The sequence below is a fragment of the Dromiciops gliroides genome, chromosome 3 (genome assembly GCF_019393635.1).
Source record: "Dromiciops gliroides isolate mDroGli1 chromosome 3, mDroGli1.pri, whole genome shotgun sequence".
NCBI lineage: Eukaryota > Metazoa > Chordata > Mammalia > Microbiotheria > Microbiotheriidae > Dromiciops > Dromiciops gliroides.
In genome coordinates, this window is record NC_057863.1 from 429,961,952 (window position 1) to 429,984,728 (window position 22,777).

The 22,777-nt window shown below is 38.9% G+C and overlaps 1 protein-coding gene across 4 annotated transcripts in view; it reads left to right on the plus strand.

The window, feature by feature from the left end:
- The first annotated feature begins 333 nt into the window (after nt 1-333).
- CERKL (ceramide kinase like) overlaps nt 334-22,777 on the plus strand; it is a 183,663-nt gene continuing 161,219 nt past the window's right edge. For all 4 annotated transcript variants that reach the window (XR_006355728.1, XM_043996723.1, XM_043996724.1 and 1 more), the window contains exon 1: nt 334-629. Coding sequence is in view for 3 of the 4 variants with exons in the window: in XM_043996723.1 (XP_043852658.1) it covers nt 380-629 (250 nt within the window). In the remaining variant the exon portion in view is untranslated. The remainder of the gene's footprint in view (nt 630-22,777) is intronic.

Sequence of the window (22,777 nt, forward strand, 5' to 3'; positions counted from 1 at the left end):
TTTGCAGTTCTCAGCCCTAGCGGCCAGAAGCAAGAAGCCAAGGATGCAAATTGAAGACCAGCAGATTTTGGGACGCGCACGCGCAGGTTGAGGGCTTCTTAGGTCTTTAAAGAACACCCAGCTTGTAGTTAGAGTAGAGCTAGATACTTTCCAATACGCCTGCGGGGAGTGAGGCACTGGCGCGCGCAGGGAGGGGCGGGTCTACCGCCTTCTACACAGCACTCGCCCCCCTCCCCCCCCCTCCCCGTCCCTGGCCCTGCCGGGAAGGCGCGCGCCGTTGCTAAGGCGACGACGGACGCGTTGGAAGAACGCTGCCGCTGCTCCCGTGCGGTGCCTCCCCGGGACCTTGCTTGGGCCCCATTCCGTCCTCGACTCCGCCATGCTCCGCCTGGCCAGGGGCCGGGTGAGCGCTTTGGCCGGGAGCCCGGAGGGCGGGAAGCAGCCGGCGGGAGCCGAGGCTGGGCCACCTCGAGTGCTGCTCCCATCCGCGCTGCCCGTGCCCGCCGTCGAGCGCATCCTGCAGCGGGGGATATTTGAGATCGACGGGAGAAGCTGCGATGTGGTCCTAAGCGACAGCGCCCTGCGGTGGAGGCCCATCCAGCCCGAGCGCCCCGCTGCCCCCGCGGCCGGTGAGTGGCCTCGCGCGGCGCCGCTCCTCTTCCAGTGCCGTCCCCCGCCCCGTGCCCCGGCGGCTCCCCCTCCCCCCCAACCTGACGCCCCTCGGGGCTCCTCCTCCTCCCCCTGTCCCGCACCTCCCTGGCAACCGCGTCCCGAAGCCTTCCGCAGGGCGCGCGACTCCACGCGGGCCGCCTAGTCCCTCGTGTCCGCCCGCGCTTCACCAAGCCATCCCTGCCTTGTGCATTTGGAAACGGACCATTTCCCGAGTCTGCGCCGCACCTGCTGCCCCAAAGTGAACCAGGCACGCTGGGTCTGAAGCCCGAGCCCAAACTTACTTTTTAGTTGAGAAGAGCTTTTAAAGTTATACAAAAAGAAGGGCCATGCTTTTTATTTGTTTTCTGTTTCTGAAACCACCGACACATACTAGCGTTCTTGATCACAGTAGTTTTGCTTTCACTTCTGTGACTAGTCCGTGTGCCTGGAAATGAAGAGCTGATTTCCATAACCCCGCCAGGGCCTCTTTAACTCTTGGTTGACTTAGCCAGGTATATAAAACAATTGCAGAGAAAGGAGGAAGGGGTAATTGGAAATCAAGACGTGTGGATAAAGTAGAAAGAGCCCTTGCGTTGAAGTGGAGGGAGACCAGGGGTTCAAACTCACCCCTCCAAGAGAAGGATGGAGGAATATTATTAACCTTTTTGTGTCATGGACCCCCGTTTGACAGGAGACTGGTGAAGCCTATGGACCCCCTTAGTAGAATAGTGCTTTCAAATGCATAAAATAAAACTAATAGTATTACAAAGGGAAGAAATGATTTTGAAATATAGTGATCAAAATTTTAAAAACAAGTTCCTAGACCTCAGGTCACGAAACCCTGCCTCAGGAGTAGTGTGACCATGGCAAGTCACTTAACTTCTCTGAGCCTTAGGTTTCTCATCTATAAAGTGGGGATAATACCTGTAGTAAGAGGCATAATAGGCCTCTGCACCAGGAAGACCTGTATTCAGGTTCCCCTTCTGATCCATACTAGTTCTGTGAGCCTGGGCAAGTCTGAGTGCTCTAAGCAACTTTCTGAGACTTCAAATCACAGAGAAAGTGCTTACCTCCATAGGTGGAGGAAGTTCCTTTCTGGGAGTTCTCTACAACAGTCTCTATCCCTTCCAGTGAGCGTTTATAAAGTGCTTTGCAAATTTTAAGTCCATATATAAATGTTCACTTTTATGTCCTCTGGGAAATCCTCCATCTAATTGTAATCCATCTATCAGAATTCTCTTTGGTCGTCCTAGTCCTTTGCTTTTGCCAGTAACTGGCACTAAGTTGGTGCTTAATAAATACTAGTTGGTAGATAAGGCAGTTGTCTGCGGCTCAGTGATTCAGTGATCTATGACCATAGAGCTACCAAATGTCAGAGGTGAGATTTAAACCTGTTTTTGACTCCAAGTCCAGCATTCTATACAGTACTCTATGCTGCTACTTAATTCTTATATTCTATCTCAAATTTTGTATTAGTAGATTTGAGCTGGCAAGTTTGTTCACTTACTTGCATTTGTCCTTGCAGATTTATTTTCGTAGTCCTGTTCATTTTTAAAAGGAATAGTTTACATTGGCTGATTGTCCTTCCTTCTTGAAGAGGACCAAAATGACATCAGCACGGTTAGAGTCAAGTTACACTGTGCCCAGCTGTGGCTGATCAGATCAAAACGAGCTTGGAATGCTTTACCACAGGTCGGGCACCATTAGTCCATGTGAACATTTGGGTTGGATTCTCTAAATTTTCCCAGTTACTTCAATTCCGCTTTGCCCATAGAGCACAGCACCTTCTCTAATGAGGGCATGACTTCTTAGGCGTTTCTGTGCTAGCATCTCCCATGTCACAAAATCAGTGCCAAAGTTTTTAAAAGAGACTTTGAGAGTGTCCTTTTTCTGACCACCAGGTATCCTTTGGCCCTGCCCTGCATGAGTTCTCCATACAATAGTCTTTTAGTTCGGTGTCCCCTCAAGGAGCCTATATTGTAAAGGTATAAGAGGGCAGGAAAAAAGAGAAGAAAGACTCACTCCAGATCTCTCAGTTTGAAGTAGTTTAGAATAAAGCATTAAGATGTTGTAGACAGGATCTTGTCAAGCTGTTCTCACTGAATAAAAATGTCTTTATTTTTATTTTTTTTATTTTAAGCATAAACATTTCTTTTCTTTGTTGGAAAACAAAACATAACATTCTGTTACTACAATTCACCGAAAATAAGTGAATGGCTTAAAAATCTCTTGTACACAAAAGAAAAATATAAAAACAATGACGTTAATTAGTCAAAGGCCATTGCCTGTCTTGAATGATCATAAATAATACTGAATATATGAAGTTAGTACTTATTTTAGATTGTGAATGCCCATAGATTACAATTAACCTAACTTTTTTTTTTAAACCTAACTTTTGATGAAGATAAAAGGCAGCTGTGGAAATATTGGCAAGTCTCCCAGTTGTAAGAGTTATGTTCCTAGAATTAGTTGTTTGTAATTCTTAGTGTATTTTTCCTCTCTAGAAACATCATTATAATTGGTAGTTAGGTTCACAGGCTAGTTCCCAAAAGTCTTTTTTAACTCATAAAGTACCTGAAATAATTTAGATTTCCTAGGTGTAGGGGAATTCCCCTTATCAATGCAAAGTGTGGTCACAATTCAGAAATGTATAGCCTTAGTTGCCTGGGGGCACTGTTGTAATACTGCTAATACAGCAGAAAACATAATTGAGTAAGAAATACAGTGGTGCTTTATTTTTAATTAATTATTTTTTTTAATTTTAGTGAGGCAATTGGGTTAAGTGACTTGCCCAAGGTCACACAGCTAGTAAGTGTTAAGTGTCTGAGGCCGGATTTGAACTCAGGTCCTCCTGACTCCAGAGCCGGTGCTCTATCCACTGCGCCACCTAGCTGCCCCAGTGGTGCTTTATTTTTAATCTTGTTTGAGGAAAAGTTAGTTTAATTAAAGAAAGGTGAAACTGTAAGTGAATTTTTGTGAGCAATCCAAAAGGGAATTCTGACTCTTTCAAGAGTTGTAGAGGTCTTTTCACTCAACAGGCATGTATTAATCACCTGATATGTGCAAGGTACTGTGCTGGGGATGTAAAGATTTTTTAAAAAATCACATAAGCATTGGGGATGGGGGAAGAGGAAGAGGGAGAGAAAGATTACACAAAAATAACACAGATAAATACATAAGAAGTTAAAAATACATGGCAGGAGAGATTTGAGAAGGGATCATTTATGGTTAGGGTAGGGGATTAAGATCAGATAGTATTTTTGCCCCAGGACAGTTTGTGTGCAGCCAGAATGGGAGAGGGATGTAGAAAAAATATTGTCTTAAGTTACACAGAAATAGAAGGCCCTGCAAACCTCCTTTTCGTGTCTATCTCGATATATATCTATATTTGTAGATTTACATCTATCAGACACTTGAAGATATGACGTTTTTATATTTAACTTCATCACCAAAAAAGCAGACATACTGTTTAATACTTAGCTTAATATCTTTTATTTTTATTTTATTTTTTTGTGGGGCAATGAGGGTTAAGTGACTTGCCTAGGGTCACACAGCTAGTAAGTGTCAAGTGTTTGAGTCCAGATTTCAACTCAGGTCCTCCTGAATCCAGGGCCAGTGCTCTATCCACTGTACCACCTCGCTGCCTCAGCTTAATATCTTGAATATCTTTTTTTTTTTTTTTTTTTTTTTTTGGTGAGGCAATTGGGGTTAAACGACTTGCCCAAGGTCACACATTAGTATGTGTCAAGTGTCTGAGGCTGGATTTGAACTCAGGCCCTCCTGATTCCAGGGCCGGTGCTCTATCCACTGGACCACCTGGCTGCCCCAGCTTAATATCTTAATGAGTGAAATTGCTGATATTTTTCTGAGTACATCCCAAAGTGCCAAAATTTGCCATTGCCAAAATGTCCATCACTGTTCTTGTTGGCAGAGTAAATTAGTCTGGCTGTGAAGACTGAAAGCTTCTTTATTGGGTTTAAACAGGACTTGGAACAAAATATACTTCCTTTTGTAACTGCAGTATTTTTTAGTGTGAATGATCAATCAAAAAATTATTAAGTGTCTAGTATATGTCAGGCTCTGTGCTAAGTGCTGGGGATACAAAAAGAGTCAAGATAACAGTCGCTGCCCTCAGAACTTTGCCGTGCCATGAGGAGGTCCTACCTGACTTTCTCATTCTCCCTTCTTTTAACTACAACCTCAATACAGTGAGCAACAGATCCAGAGGCTCTAGATCTCCAAACTTTTATCTTTGGCCTACAGTTGGATACTTGCTAATATGTTCTTATTTCTAGTTACTTTCCAAAGAGGGAAATCAGTGCATAGAAAAGGCAGTTGCTACATTCTGTTGTATTAGAATTGGTTCAGGTACAGATGAAACAGCTCTCTAGTTCACCAATGGAGCAAGAATTTGCCTTTTATTTTTTTTAGAAGATGAGACGGTATAAGTAATAGTGTGGGGAAAATATTATATATATATTATATATATGCATACATATATACACATATGTGTGTATGTGTATTTAGAATTATATGATGATTTTTCTTATTTTTAATTTTTTTCTAATATGAAGCATTCTTTTCCCTTCCTTTCATGACCTTCTTTTCTTTATGGGGGGTGGGGGGGAAGGAGAAACAGAACTCTTGTAACAAATAAGTATAACCAAGCAAAACAAATGTCCAAATTGACTGCTTCAAAAATGTTTCTGATTCTACATATTAATTCCTCATTTCTCTATTAAAAGGTAGGTTTCTTCATTGTTAGTCCTCTTGCTTGGTCCATGATTGATCATTTTGTTGATCACAGCTCTTTAGTCTTTCCAAATTGTTTGTTTTAACAATGTTGATGTTATAGTATAAATTGTTCTATTGGTTCAGATCATTTCATTCTGCTTAAATCTGTACAGGTCTCCGCAGATTTCTCCAAGACTGGTTCTTTCTTCACTTCTGGAACAGTAGTATTCAATTACATTAATGTCTCATAATTTCTTTCAGCAATTCCCGTAGTTTCCAGTTCTTTGCCATCACAAAATACTACTCTAAATATTTTGTACATACAGGAGGACTTTCCCCCCTTGATCTCTGGTGTAGAGACCAGTATTGGTATTGCTGGGTCAAAGGGTATGAACAGTTTAGTAACATTTTGGGGCCTAGTTCTAAATTGCTTTCCAGAATACCTATACCAGTTGTTGACTCCAGCCTTAGTGTGCCAATTCTCCTGTTTGTCTGCAGTCCCTCCAAAGGGAAGTTTCCTGAATTTTCTGTTGTAGCAAGCTGGGGATAGGGACATGATGAAGATTATCATTACTCTCATGTCTCCCTAGAATCATTTCCTTCAGCAACCTGACTCAAGGTTGGCCCTTTCCATCATCCTCAAAGCTGGAAGCCAGAAGTGCCAGAAGTGACCCAAAGTTTGAGGAGTCCTGATGCTGACTGAAAAGATCTCCTCTTCTCTCTCACTCTCACTAACTCCACTCACTCCTCATTCAGGACAAGCTATTCACCTCCATCAATGAGGAAGGAGCCCATATTAATGGTCTTTGGCCCTGGGATTACACATTCTTTCCCCATTTGTCTCAAGCTCTCCTCCATGGACCCATGCCCTCCCACTCCCCCAGGTGCTAGTTGCACCCAGGAACTTCAACTTAGTGCCTTCTGAGGTAGGATGATGGCTCTTTTCAAGCACGAAATCCTCCAGAGAACACCTAGCACAGTCTCTATCTCCCTTCACAGAATATATCTCTTCACTCTTAGGAGTATTCATCAGTAGAACCCCCTTCCACTATTAAAACAAAGCCTGCCTCTTTCCCCTCCCCTTTCAATCCTTCCTCCCTCTTCTTTTTTCACTCCCCTATGGGCTCTTCTCTTCCCAAGACACCACAAGAGTCACCTTCCCCTCATTTCTAGCCCTTGTTTTGAACTGAGCATATCAGACACTTCTTTCTATCTCCATGTACTCCCTTTCATGCACTTCCCATTTTGTAATGTAGCTTCCCCCTCTCCCTTGTCCCCTGTCAGTTCACCTATAGGCAGGGTGTATGTTGCAAGGTTCTGTCCATAGTGCTCCAGTCCTGCCTCTCTTCTGTTATCTCCAAGTGACTTTCCCCTTTACTTGACTCTCTGTGTATATTGACAAAGAAGTCTCTTACTGGTGTCTCTGCTATCACTCTAATGCTGTTGCATTAGCCTTTGCCTGCTGCATTTGTTCACCCTTCCTGTGTTCCTGTCATCCCAGGTATTTGAGAAAGCAGATAATCTCTTTAGGTGTCATTTTCTTTCTAAGATTATTTCAAATGACTCTTTATTATTGAATATTCTTCCCTTTTCACTTATGATAAAACTTGGATTTTTAGGGGAGGTTACCCTCAGTGGCATTCTGACCCCTATTTCTCTTCAGAATACATCATTCCAGTTTCATTTTCTGATGGATGCGGAATCATCTTGTGACATTTGAATTTCCTTTCCTTTTTATTTAAAGTTCTTTAAAGTTCTTATTGGGTACAGTGGATAGAGGATCTGTCCTGGAGCCAGGAAGACTCTTCTTCCTGAATTCACATCTGGTTTCAGATACTTACTAGCTGTGTGACCCTGGGTAAGTCACTTAACCCTTTTTGCCTCAGTTTTCTCATCTGTAAAATGAGCTGGAGAAGGAAATGGCAAACCACTCCAGTATCTCTGCCAAAAAAACAAACAAACCCAAATGGGGTCATGAAGAGACAGACATGACTGAAAAATAACTGAACAGCAAGCTGAAAGCTCTTGGTTGTTTGTAGAACTTTTTTCCCCCTGAATTTGCTTCTTAATTTTACCTCTAATGGTCTAGGAATTTGCAGCATTGAGTATATTTTCCTGGAGACCATCTATTATTTCTTTCAAATGGTATTTCATTTTTTTCATTTCTGGGTAGTTTCCTTGTATTGTTTCTTGCGTTATGGTGTTCAGGGTTTTTGATTTCTGGGAGACCTGTAATCTTTAGGCTGTCTCTGTGCAGCCTGTCTTCAAGATCCTGATGTTTTGTTTGAGCAGTGAGCATATTTTCTTTCACTCTGATTTCTTTGCATTCCAAATCAATTGTTGTCTCTTTTGTTTCTTTGATGAGATTTGCCATTCCATATTTAGGTATAAGTCAATCTTCAACATTCCCGCCTTTAGCTCTCATGACTTCAAGTATACCAGTGATTTTTGACTTGATTAGTAACCTCATGTTCACTTTTGAGTTGTTGACCATGTGCATTTGGCTGTGAGCATTAGAGAATAAAAGATTGTGCCACTCACTTTCCCTGCTTGAAGGGTGGCTTGGCATAAATTGACCAGTTGGCTAGGTATATAAAGGGTGGCAATCCCATCATCTGTCAAGTTGCCTTTATTATGATCCCATTCTCTGAGACCCTTAAAGATCTCAAATGGCACAAGAAGCAGAGTTGTTGATGGAGTATTTCAAGCTGGTGTGTCTGATCTCTAACACCATCCAGCACCCATATAGGACAGAGTGTACTAGGTGATGTTAAGACCTCACTAGTCTAGAATTCTTCTAACAGGAGCAAACTAAAGTCCAAACAATCTTTCCCTTGATTTTCAGAGGGCAGCCAAGGTAGAGAGGTTTACAGCAGTATTGTGTACTGTACAATGCCTTCACACCACCACCTGACACAATGGAAAGTAAGAGTTAGGTTAAAAATATTTTAATTTTAAGAATTTTATTTGCTGGGGCAGCTAGGTGGTGCAGTGGGTAGAGCACTGGCCCTGGATTCAGGAGTACCTGAGTTCAAATCTGACCTCAGACACTTAACACTTACTAGCTGTGTGACCCTGGGCAAGTTACTTAACCCCAATTGCCTCACTTTAAAAAAAAAAGAATTTTATTTGCTGTGTAGTATTTATGGTACTATAGATTTAATGTGTTATGAAAAGTGAATATTGTCTGAAATCAATGTTTTTTTAAAATTGAGATGTTAGCACAAAAGGCCACAGAGTTCTAAGAAATTACCAGCAAAGAAAAATGTTGTAATTGCACATTAACAATTTTATTTTGTGTACTGCATTTTATGGGTTATTTCATGGTTACTGTATTAGAAAACTACATATTATCAGAATTAATGTTTTGTTATAAAGAATTATATGCAGAAAAGTATATTTTCAGCAATCTCTAGCAAAAGATTACAGTTTTTGGTAGTTGGAGAAAACCTAACCTATTATTTATAGGTTCAATGTATCAGCATTTGCATTTTTTACTTTCATGCCAATTTTAAGGAATGTTACCCCTGAGAAAGTTAAGGATTGACTATACTTCTATAGATTATTTTTATATTCAGGCCATAAATTTGCTCTCATAATTCTTGTTTATCTTTAAAACTACTTAGCAACAGCATGTTTTTGGTTCTATAGGGTCTTTTGTTGGAAAGAGGAAGATGGGCACTGACTACGGGTTAGGTTTTGTTGCTAAATTTTAGGTTGGGTCTTTGGGTCAGCTAGTGAAGCCTTGATGCTGGTAGTGTAGTGGGGTGGTGGGTGAGAGAGCATAAGCTCAGGGTAAGTATCAATTCATGTTCTTCTGGGTTTTTCTTATTCCTTCTTTTGGGTTCCAAGCATCCAAAACCATTGGTGTCCAACTCAAATAGAAATGAGGCCACTAAGAACATAAGGCCACATATTAACTTGAAAAACCACATATTAATATTGTTTTATTGATTTTAAACATTTATTTTGTTAAATATTTACCAATTATGTATATAATTTGGTTTGGGAGTCTTGTAGGACACATGCAGTATGTATCCTAGCCCATCGAGATAGCTGGAGTTTCTTTCGTTTGGGTGCATGATATTTGTTTGGGGGAGCTTCGAGAGATTGTGTAAATAATAAAAAATGTCTAGTCTTCCATTTTGCTGATTTAATAATCCTTAATTTCTGTGTTTATATTTTAAAATTTCTACTCAGCTTTGGTCTTTTCATCAGTACTATGTTGTTATTGTTTGGTTGTTTTTCCATCTAAATCTTTGTGACCCTTTTTGGGGTTTTCTTGGCAAACATACTGGAATTGTTTGACATTTCCTTGTCCATCTCATTTTACAGATGAGAAACTGAGATAAACAGATTTATGTGACTTGCCCAGGGTCACATAGCTAACAAGTTTTGAACTCAAGAAGAGACTTCCTGACTCCAGGCCTGTCACTCTGTCCACTCTGCCACTTGGCTGTCCTGGGAGGGGTTTGAACTTCACTATCTCATTAAAGATCCATTATCCCTTGTAGGTTTATACTAAGTTTTGGAGTAATTTTTTCTTGGTTGTAAGATTTTCTTTTATGCCTTTTGGAATATTACATTCAATGCTTTTTGCTCCTTTATTGTGGTAGCTGTTCAGTCTTGTGTGATACTCAATGTGGTTGCTTAGATCCTAAGCTCTTTCTGACCACTTGTAGTATTTTTTCTTTGACCAGGAAATGCTGGATTTTGACCGTGATGTTCCTTGAAGTTTTCATTTTTAGGTTTCTTTCTATTACCAGTGGATTTTTTTGTTCTATTTTCACTTTGTCCCTTGGTTTGTAAAACATAATGTCTAGCATCTTTTCTTTCTTTTCTTTTCTTTTCTTTTCTTTTCTTTTCTTTTCTTTTCTTTTCTTTTCTTTTCTTTTCTTTTCTTTTCTTTTCTTTTCTTTTCTTTTCTTTTCTTTTCTTTTCTTTTCTTTTCCTTCTTCTCTTCCTTCTTTCCTTCCTTCCTTTCTTCTTTTTTTTCTGTTTGTTTGTTCTGATCATGGCATTCAGATAGTTTTGGTTATTCTTATGTTATCTCTCCTTGATCTGTTTCCCAGGTCAATTGTTTATGCTATGGGAACACCTTACATTTTCTTTTATTTTTTTCAATATTTTGATTTGTTTTAATGATTTTTCCTTTGTCTCATGGAGAAAGATTAACTTCTATTTGGTCTATTCTGATTTTTAAGGAGTCTGTTATTTGGAGTAAGGTTGTATACTTTTTGATAAGCTTTTAATTATTTTACCTAGACACTCCTCCATAGCTTTCATTTCTTTTCCAATTCTTCCATTGCTCTCATTTCATTTATAATATCACTTATAACTCTTTAAAAAATTCTTGCATCATTCTTCTAAGAATTCTAATTGATGTGGGAAGTAAATCTCTATTTTTTTCTTGAGCTTTTATTGTAGGTATTTTGAAATTCTCTTCTGAGTTAATATTTTAGGCATCTCTGGTATCATACTAGTTCTTTAATTTTTTTTCTTATTCTTCCAATGTTCTGCTTTGAACAGTCTGGTATTGCACTGGGATGGGAGGTGGGGGATCTTATTCTGTGATTTCTGCCCCCTCTGGAAGACAGCCTCTTAAATTAATTCCCTAAGTAGACAACTTTGTCCATGATCTGCTCTGGGGCAGTTCTCCACTTGAGGCCCTGGGCATTGAGTCTGGATTAAGTTGGAACTGCTTGTGTCCTCTCTTGATGCTGGAAGCTAGAAGAAAAAGAACTTTATTCTCCCAAGCTCCTACCAATTCCACCATTTCAAAAAAAGAGACATGAATATCATCATTCTCAGTGATTTTGCCAAAGTTTCATCCATCGGGGATCTTCATCCAAAGTAATATTGTTTCCTTGTGATCTATTTCTCCAGGAAATATTCCTATAAAATGTTTTATCAAATACAGAAAAGTCTTGTGATGTTAAATGTAGTTAAATCTCCTGGATATTCCATATGCCACTCTAACCAAAGGATTACTGTTGACCAATAATCACTCTTACATTGATCAGTGAAGTCCTTAAACCAATATTCTAGGCTGGATTAAAAATCATTTTTTCCTCTTAAATATATTTTGGCTTTCATTATTTCAACCTCACAGAATTAGATAGATAACAGCTTGAGTATGATTCAGTTATAAAGTCACCCAAAGATTTGGCCAGGTCAAATAAATAGCTTTATAAATTAAATTTTCAAATAGAAACTCTTTAAATCTTTGATATTAGTTTGTAAATGGAAATATTACTTTCAAATATCAAGGTCAAGTTCAAAATTGTGAACTTTGTCATCTATTGCATCACTTCTATATGGCCAGCTATAGAATTTCAGGTTCCCACCAACGCCATGTATTATATTCAATTCTGCCATTTTGGGGTTTATATTTTCCCATGTTGAGAGTCAATAGCCAAAGCTCTTCTAAAAACATTATCACCTAAAATTGAAAAAGCTTAGGGAGAGAATTTCTGATTGCCTCAGTTATTCAGATCAGAGGCATTAAATGCACATTGGGGAAGGGAAGGTCTTCAATACTCCAGAATGCTGCCTGAATGAGATTAAAATGTAATTGAGAAATATTTAACAAAATAAATAAAATGTAAAAAATCATATATCATGTTAATATGTGCTCTTCTAAGTCAGCGATCAGGGCTTAGTGGCCCTGTTTCTATTTGAGTTTGACAGCATTGATTGAGATCAAATCTTGGGCAGTAACCCCAATTTTTTTCAAGTATTTAGTTAATTTTGTGGGTATGTTTAAGATAGACTATTTTACCCCTGTTCTGGGCTAAGTCTGACTTAGGTCCGACTTGGGGTTCAGTTGGACAAAGCTTCCCCCTCACCCAAGAGGTGTGTTGGAGCTAGCTCTTACTGGTTCTGAGAGGTGATTCTTAAATTTTCAGTATGAGCATCTATACATCTTGGAAATCGGCAAGTGCTACAAATGAGGGTTTTATTTTGCTGTTGTTATCTATTGTCTAGATTTAGTAAATGATACAGAAAATGTTTATGATGCAGATTAAACTTAAAAGTATGTTGCAATTTTCAGACATCCAGTCATTAAACATTTACCAGCACACTCTTCACTTCTTCTGCCCCCTGTCTCCCAAACAAGTTCCCTTCCACAGGAGTCTCTGATTCCCTGTGCTTTTATACTTTAGGTATGGCTTTTATACTTAGGTGATTAAGAAGCTATATCAACAGATTGATCCTTAGTCTCCTGGGACAAATATATCTTGCCTTCTAGGCAATGGGAGGAGATGATATTGCTACCACCATCACATCTTTAAAACAAAAGGAAACCCTTAATCCCCCTCAAATTATAAATATCTGTCTACATAAAGCTTTGAAAACCCTACCTCTTTTTTTTGCAAAACATGTATGGGAGGCGGCTAGGTGGCGCAGTGGATAAAGCACCGGCCCTAGATTCAGGAGTTCCTGAGTTCAAATCTGACCTCAGATGCTTGACACTTACTGGCTGTGTGACCCTGGGCAAGTCACTTAACCCCCATTGCCCTGCAAAAAAACTAAAACAAAAGAAAACAAAAAACATGTATGACTATGCCTCTCAGGTCTTTCATCAGAAGTAAAAAAAGTTTTAGGCACTGTTCTTTTACTCCTGACTGCTGCTGTATAGCCTTTTATATAATTGAGAAAACAATAAAGAATTACGAACCCTGAAAAAAGTCTAGCTACTTTTATCAGTCCTTTATACCATAGATAAAATGAGCAGTCTTTGGATCAAACTAGTCTAAATACAGACCTCATACTATTGATATTTCTTCTGAGGTTACAGTATAATAGCACTGGCCAAATCAAATGGGGCAGAAATATCCTTATCAGTTGAAATGCCAGTCCTAAATGCTCTAAAACAAGACTTTTTATAAAGCCTCTTTTCTTTTATACTTAGGACAAAATTAACTTGGTTCAGTGGAAAGGGTACTGAACTTAGAGCTATAGCACCCAAATTCACATCCTAATGTGCCATTTACATTATTATGTAACTTTGGGCAAATCAGTTAACTTCCTGGACCTCAGTTTCTTTATCTGTAAAAGGGCAGCTAGGTAGTGAAGTGGATAGAACTCCATTTTCAGACACTTACTAGCTGTGTGATCCTGGGCAAGTCATTTAACCCTGTTGCCTCAGTTTCCTTCTCTGTAAAATGAGCTGGAGAAGGAAATGGAAAACCACTCCAGTATTTTTGATAAGAAAACCCCAAATGGGGTCATAGAGAGTTGGGCAAGACTGAACCACCACCACCATCATTATCATCATCAACAACATGGGATAACTGGACTAGATAGCCTCCATTTTCTTTCCAAATCTACCTCTAGGAGGGGCAGCTAGGAGGTGAAGTGGATAAAACACCGGCCCTGGATTTAGGAGGACCTGAGTTCAAATCTGGCCTCAGACACTTGGCACTTACAAGCTATGTGACCCTGGGCAAATCACTTAACCCTCATTGCACCCCCCCACCCAAAAGAAAAGATTTTCAAATCTACCTCTAGGATTGTATTATGAACTTGGCATGGCTATTAAACTATCTGAACAATTGTTTTTTACCTATAGGAAATGGAAAAATAAGCATGTTGTATATATTGGTAGCATAGTTTTGTCACTGCCACTAGGAGTGGATTTAAAGGCCAGGGTCCCATGACCTCTGACACAGATATGCCTGAGAGGAGGTCTTAGGAGGTTTTGTCAGAGTTGCAGTTGTTGCTCACCCTTGACTCAGAATCTTAACTGTCCAAAGTTCTTGGCATTCTCTGTCTAAAGCCTCAGACACCTTACTGCATAGCTTGGTACACAACCCTGGAACCATACTGTGCAGTTCTAAAGACTTCCTCTCCCATTTACATACTTTAAAAATAGTTTTGGGGCAGCTAGGTGGTGCAGTGGTTATAGCACCAGCCCTGGATTCAGGAGGACCTGAGTTCAAATCTGGCCTCGGACACTTGACACTTACTAGCTGTGTGACCCTGGGCAAGTCACTTAGCCCTCATTGCCCTGCAAAAAAAATAGTTTTACAATCACAATATTATCATATTAGTGTTATATATTTTACTATTATGTATGCCTGTGTGTATATACATAAATATATGTATATACACACAGGCATACATATGTAGATATATTTACTATAGGCAAACCAAATATCATCCTCTAGTTTCTGTCTTTCCTTGCTTTTATCCTACTGCTTTGTTGTTTTAGACTCTTCCTAACCCCATTTGGCGTTTTCTTGGCAAAGATACTGGAGTGGTTTGCCATTTCCTTCTCCAGATTATTTTACAGATGAGGAAGCTGAGGGTAAACAGGGTTATATGACTTGCCTAGGGTCACACAGCTAGTAAATGTCTGAGGCCAGATTTGAACTCAGGAAGATAAGTCTTCCTAACTTCAGGCCCAGCACTCTATTCACTGCAACACCTAGCTGCCCACACTGCTGCCTTCAGACAGCCCAAGTGTAGGAAAGAAGTTTGTTAGGGCTGTTATCAGCAACTGATGATCCTTTAAGTCAGCTGCCTTCCTTTCCAAGAAGGAGCTGAACTTTTTTGTTGGCTTATCTATACATGAAAGGGCAGTTTAGCATTAACTCTGGGGATATATTTTGTGCTACTTATAAAATTAACTATAGTAAAATGCTTTATCAGATAGAGAATATGAAATAATTCTGGCCAAGAAGTTAGTTCATTCAGTTGCTGGGGAATTCATTTTGTCACTAAATCACCTTGGCACATGGGGATATAACGATTCATTTCCACTGAAAATCAGTTGTCCAGGGTGAATTTACCCTGAAATCCCTTTATAGTCAAGACAGTAGTATCTACCCAGAAAAATTTTCAGGCTAAAATTGTTTACTCTGCATTGTGAGGTTCTCTCTATTGAAGTCTGAAAAGGGTGGTAGTTGAATTGTTCAGAGTCAAAGCTCTTTTTTGAAGAAAAAACACTGGTCCTATTTATGGGCTTTCTTGTGGCCCATCGCAAGCATGGGTGCAGTGGCTTTCCCTGTTGTTGAAAGTCCAGATCAGTGTTTAAAACTTTGCTAACAGAATATTAAATCTTCCTCCCACAATGTACCTAAAGGATATGTTTCCTTTGTCAAAATCAACAACACAGCATCTACACTTCTAGCACATACTGGGAAGTTATAATTAATATAAATTATGTTAGTGTAAATTATAATGATTGTTTTCCATCACTTGTTCAAGACTAGCTTAAGAAATCTGATATTTCAGAGATAGCCCAATGAACACACAAGTTGCTGGCTGTTGTAACCCTGTGCAAGTTTTTTTTTTATTATTTGGACTTTAGTTTTCTCATCTGTAAAGTGAGTGAGCTGTATTAGACAACCTCAGTGGTGCCTTTCAGTTCTAAATCTCTGCTTCTTTAAAATGTTCCTGTGATCTTGTGTTAGCTAGTAATTTCTCTAGGTTCTTTGAGCTCTATTTCTACATTAAGTTAGGGTAGAAAATAGTTAAGTAGTTTGTGTCTTTTTTACTAACAATTTAACATGTATATCACTTGAATTTACCATTTTAAAGTTAGTTTTATGATATTTTACTCATAATCAACATGGTACATTTATCTTTTCAAAACCTGGTAAATATCTCAAAAGTTTTCTTTGAATTATATAGAGTTAGAATTTGTATGCAAATAAAAAGAAACCAGCATACTCTAAGATACTGGGGAGGTCTTAACCAATTACCTCTACTTTGTTCTTGGTTTAACTTCATTGGCTGGAGCTGTAGGGCTATTTGTCCTTTAATATTGTAAGGAAACCCCCATAAGCCATGGGTTGTGATGGCAGCACTGTATTATCCCTTTTTTAATGGACTTAAATTGGAATCTTGAAAAGAAATTACATAATATGGCAACTTTCAATCACATATGATGTCCTTATCTTAGAAGCAAAGATGGAAAATCATTCTTCAAAAGCCATCCCTTGCTTTGAGTATCAAGGAATTACTTGGTTAAAGAAGAAATAATACTAGATCTAGAGCCCTATCTAACAATAGTGTTGTTATAAGAGTTGCACACTCTCTTGTGAAAAAGATAGCAATGTCATGACTACTGTTGGAGCAAAGAGGAAGAAGGGCACTTTAAGGATTCTGGGTCAACTCAGGTAAGTAACCTAGGAGGTGAAAGAAATTAAGTATAATATAAGCATGATGTGGCCATAGGCCAGGCAGAATCTAATAGCTAAACCTTGTGATAATTTGGATATGCAAAATCTTGAGTTATATTCTTTTGGTCCATACCAAGTGTACATGTAATAAAAACAAGGAAGTTAGTTAGTTTGGCTAGAGTTTTGTGCAGGCTAAATGTACCATTTTCTAGTCAAAATTGGAAGCTCTTTTAGCATGCGAAATGGAAGTAAGGTTCAGAGTCCAAATAAGCAGGCTCCAGGTAGGAACCAGAGAGCCATGCTGATTGGGGATACAGGCAGAAGTGTTTATAGATTAGGGGTGGGTAGCTACAGGTTTGTACCTGATTTCATTTGGTGGATTAGCATGGCCTGGGCAGGAGTGCAGTTTGCTCTTGTACATGGTTCAAAGGTTAAAATTCAGGTCTGTAGTAAAGGAATAGGTATTCAGACATGGATAGGGGGGAAGCAGATAGGTTCATTACAACTGGTATTTAATTGTAGGACAGGAACTGTCCAGTCTCATCTTTCATTTTAAACAGGCATTCTGGTTTAGACAGAAAAGGCTGGTAAATTGATTGCTTTTTCCAAGAATGAGGCAGTGTTGGTGATTATAGCAGGGGCACAGAACCACTGGTGAGCCCTCAGTTTTATCCGAGAGAAGCTATAGGAAGTCAGTTACTTGGTACTCACGTGTTAAGTCTTTACTATGAGCCAGGCATTGGCTTAAGTGCTGTGGCTAGAAAGGAAGGCAAAAACAGCCCCAGCTCTCAAGGAGCTCACATTCTTATGGGGGAGATGACATGCAAATAACTAGATATATACTAGAAACATACAGAGGAGATGGAAAGTGATTTCCCAGGGAAGTCACAAGCAGCCAGGGGAGGTGAGAGGCAGGAAACGTCAGCACACAGTGGGATTTAAGTTGAGTCTTGAAGGAAATAAGGGATTCTAAGAAGTGGAGAGGCATAGGCCATGTGTGAGAATCAGGTAGACTAGTAAGACTGCATCATAGAAGGGAGTGAAGCCTGACAAAAATAGAAAAGTTGAATAACCTATATCAGATTGCCTGCTGTCTAGGGGAGGGAGGGAGAAAAATTGAAAATTGGAAATCTTATATAAACAAATGTTGAAAACTATCTCTATATGTAACTGGAAAATAATAAAATACTTTTATTTAAAAAAATAGAAAGGTTGGAAAGGAGTCAGGTTATGAAAAGCTTTCAGTGTTAAGTGAGAGACTTCATAGTTTATCTTAGAAGTAGTAAGGAGCCACTGGAGTTTATGGAGTAAAGGGGTGACATGGTCACAACTACTTTAAGGAAATCACTTTGGTGTCTGAGAGGAGGATAGCTTCTGCCTAGGAAGGGAGACAAGATAGTGAGTGCTATGTAAAGCCAAGATGACATTAGTATCCTTAGTGGTAGTTGTAGCCTGGGGAAATACTCTGAATAAATAAAATATTGATGAGGTAGAATTTGCATCCTTGCAAAGGAACCCTTATCTTCCCTTGTTTATTTTCTAAACTAGGTATTTGAAACCATAGGTTTTTGCTAACTGACTCTGTTCTTGGATTTTGTCTTCTGGGAATTTCTTGCTTCTTATTGCTACTGTGATCTTTCCTTGTGGCTACTTTCTATGGTATTTAACTTGGGGCATATACATAAGCAGCCTGCTCCTTCCCTTTTTTTTGCAGGGCAATGAGGGTTAAGTGACTTGCCCAGGGTCACACAGCTAGTAAGTGTCAAATGTCTGAGGCCACATTTGAACTCAGGTCCTCCTTAATCCATGACTGATGCTTTATCCACTGTGCCACCTAGCTACCCCCCATCCTTTTTTAAAAACACTTTTTATTAGATTTTTAAAACAACTGGCAAAGGCAAATACATTCTTGCCAATCTTTGTTAAGCATAATGCATCATTGGCCAAGAATCTGTCATCCCTACACTGTAAACCATGATCCAGAAATACAAATTCCATTCTCTGATACTGCCTTCTTAGCCAGTTGCTCACTTTCCAAAATAATTTTTGCCTTCTATATCCTCATCTTTTGGTGGGCAACAGTGAGGAAAACACTTCTTGTGTCCTGGTGTTTTTCATCTTCTTGCCCAATACTTCATAAGTTTGAAGAACTCCAGACTGTGAAAGGCTTTAAATGTTAAATTGAGCAGTTGTATTTTGTCCTAAAATCAGTAGGGATCCATGGAAGGCTACTGATTGACAGGGTCATATATGTGCTTTAGGAATATTGTGATTTCAGGCACACAGAGGATGGATTACAGAGAGGAAAGACTCCAAGCCAGGTTTTGAATTGAGTGTGTTCCAAAACGGCAGGTGAGAGGGGGATGAGGACACGGAGTAATTTGGTGACCTTGTGAATGGAGAGAAAGCACCTGATGTGAGAAATATTGTGGAGGCAGAAGTAGCAGAACTTGGCATCTGATGAGACATCATTTGGGGCAGGGGGAGAGAGAGAAAGAGGGGGGGGGAAGAGGAGAACAAACTTTGCATTTGTGAACCTGGGTGACTTGGGTCCTAGCTGTAAACCTCTCTAGGCCTTTGAGCTCATTGGCAAAATGAAGTCATTGGACAAGATGAGCTCTGAGGCTTTTTAGCAGCATGCAGGAGGCTCCACCCAGCCTACCTGCGAGAAAAGAAACAATGCTAATCACAACTAACATTTGTATAGTTCTGTATGTTTTACCAAGCTCTTTTTATGTGCCTTAACTCATCTGAACATCACAATGACCCTGTGAGCTTAATAGTACAGGTCCTCTCTTCATTTTACTGAGGAGGAAAATGAGGCTTATCATATAGTAAAGTAAGGGTCGGAGGTGATATTGGCTCCCAGGACTTCTTTACTTGAAGTCCAACATTCTTTTTACTAGGATAAAACAAATGTGAGGACCCTGGATAAGGGCCCAGGCTATTCTGGCATTAGTCAGTGAGTCAGCCTAGGTCCGAGCTGGTGGCTGACTTAGGAGTTAGGTTCAAGGAAGAGATCATGTATCAGAGTATCAAAGCAGGTGCCTAAAGTCAGGAAGGTGAGATCAAAGCGAAGCAGAGGCTAGATGCAGTGTTGGGAAGCTCTGGCTCATTGTATTAGAGGCAAAGATAGTCCATTATTTTGGATCATTCCTTGGGGGATAACTAAAAAAATCTTTTAGGTAAAGTTACTGCTTTTATTCTTAGATCCTGATGTTAATTCTTAGTTTAGTCCTCTAGTTAGAAATGTGGTTGTTAAAGGGATATCACTCATTTATTCCAGGCTTTTTGGGGAGTAAAGGAAGTGTTCTTATCTCCAAGTACCTTGTGGTATACTTGTTGGGGGGAGTGGAGGGAGGGTCACACCTTCTAGGTTGATTTGGAACAACAGGTCTAGTGCAGACTGTGATTGTTTGAGGAAAGGAAAGGGCTAGAAAGTAGAGTATAAATCTTCACTTTTCATTGGATGGTTCTCCTTTAGAGACCCTACAGTTCATCCGTGTTAGGACCCTGACCGCGCTTTACAAAAAAGAAAAGGAGAACATCTGTAGAATTCAGGGATAGAAAGGACAAGGGATATAAAGAATGGCAATATTAAGGAAAGATGCCAAAAGGTACCAGAAATAAAACTATAGGAGGGGAGGGTATCAGAATAGACCCCCAAGACAGATGGAAGGGATAGAGATGCAGGGGCATAAAAGGATTTCAAAGGAAGCAGTTGCTGAAAACTTTTTGGCACCTTTTCCAATAATAGGATGATTGTCTTCTCTTGTCTGCTGTGTATATTGGGCAAGTCACTTAGATGGGGTTGGATGAGATGTCCAACATGCCTTCCAGTTCAAAGTCTCTGCTCTGTGATCACACCAGCCAACCTTCCCACTGCCAGGCCTGCTCCACTATCCCTCCAAACTTACTCTGTGCACATATTAGTGAGTTTTTTCATGCTCTTTTCTCTACATGTGAAGTTCCTTTCCCCTTCTTTAGCTCATCCAAATCTTTCCTGCCTTTTATAGTATAGAGCATGTAAAAATTAGAATAATCATTAGCATTTATATAACATTTAAAGGTTTGCAAAATGATTTTCATATGTTATTTCATTTGATCCTCACAATAATCCATTAAGCAAGTGCTGTTATTATCCCCATTTTACAGATGAGAAAACTGAAAATGAGAAGATAAGTGACTTGCCCAGGGTGACATAGCTGGCATGATTCAAACTCAAGGTCTTCCTGACTCCAAGTCCCACACTATGCTTTGCTGAACCACCTAGCTATCTTGTATCTACTCTGTTTCCTTCAGGTTCTTCCTTACATCTGAATTCTTGAAGCATTTTTGTTTTCAGAATAATTAACTTTGCTACACATTTATCTTTTCTTTCCTTCCCTTTCCCCCTTCACAGAAACTCTCAGTTCATATGTTAATTAAGTATTAGGCATTTTCTGAGTTGTCATAAGGTATGAATGATCAATGCTTACTTGTGATATTTTCATTTTAACAAGATTTTGTTAACCCAGACGACACTATTTTGTGAAATGTGTGTAGAAGGTAAGAGACTTTGCTGCCTCCAGTTCTGTGGTACTCTATATACACTAGCCAGGAATTAGAGTCCTTTGCTTCAATTTATTTGGTCTTAGTTTAGGGGAGGAAATGCTTTATTTAAAAAGCTGGCCATAACTTTGAAAATGATGAAGTTGGTACAATTAGCTCTCATTACCTTTCCTTTTTCCTACTTCCTAGAGTTCTTTCTAATTTAGAGGGTTTTTTAAAGGAAATTCTTTATTCCATTATATTTATGTGTGATTGAATGTGCTTTTTAATGAAATAAAATGATCAAACCTCAGTTGCTGGTACCCATCTTCCAATTTTATATGGAAATTTAATGTTTACTGTTACATAGTTTCTGCTTATATGATGTCTTTCAGGCATTATTCCTTGTGTAACTTTGACTTCAACTGTATTCATTTAGTAAGGAGAAAAAAAAGTAAACTTGAGATAAACAAAGCCTTAAATGTATCATTTAGTCCTGTTAAAAAGTGTTGATTTTCCAGTGATTTAAGTTTATTTAAACATGCAATAAATAGACATGGTTACATGAAAGAAGATACAGAAAAATGTTAGTGTAAATATAAAGATGTGAAAACCCAGATAATCAACTTTAAAACAACAACAAAAACTAGTGGTCATAAAGGACTTAGCAGAGCAAGATGCAGTCTGGGTATTAATCTACCCGAGCTATTTAGGAACAGATGTATGTGAAATGGATACGAGTAGTCTGTTTTGTATATCTAAAGTACGACATCTGTCAGTCTATCTTGTGGTCAGGAATAATGGAAAGAAGGGTTAAACCCCCAAATGACCTATTACCAGTACATTATTGAAGTAGTAATTACTTCATCAAATTCAAAGCCTTTGGTCCATCAAAGTACATATCAAGAAAATGCTTGTCTTTTAAGCTCCATATTCCCAAACTGATTTTAAAGAAATATTCAAAAGATGAATTTGAAGAATTAAATTGTACTTTCATGTCTATATGAATATATATTATCTTGACAGAGCTAGTCATTTAAAAAATCTTCTTTATAGTGTGCTGACATGTTTGGGATTTTTACTTAAAGATAGATAAGATGAATAAAATAAGAATTTCAGAATTCTTTGTTCTTTAATTTTACATAGTTATTATTTTGATTTCAATGATAGCAATTATTTTAAGTTTATTATCTAAAAGGACAAATGCTACCAGTGATGTGAATTTTTATATGATGTTATGGTTGGAGGAAAACCAATATATAGCATAAAGAATTAGAGGCCATGTTATTGATCAGACTAACACTATCTTATAGATGAGAAAACTGAAACACAGACCAGGTAATGATAAATTTGTAGCTTCAGCTATTGTCTGAAGAGCCTGCCTAATAGATTTATACATAGTCTTGAAAACTTTTGTTCCAAAAATCATTTTACTTTATTACTCATGGCTGCCAAGTCTGAAGAGTTTGTAGCAATGTCCCATTGTGTGAAGTTTAGTTTCAGTACATTTCTTAAAGTCATTCTATATTCCTTTGTTTTTTGTTAACAAATTTTAGTTAATCATACAATAATTGTTTGGGCATCCTATTATCACTTTTTTTTTTGCTTTGCACATATCCATGTTCAATAGAGTTTCACCCTAATACTCCAATCCTGTTAGACTTGAAGAATCTTCTACAGCTATTTTAAAATGAATAACACTAGGGTTTTTGAAAGCTGATCACAAAGCA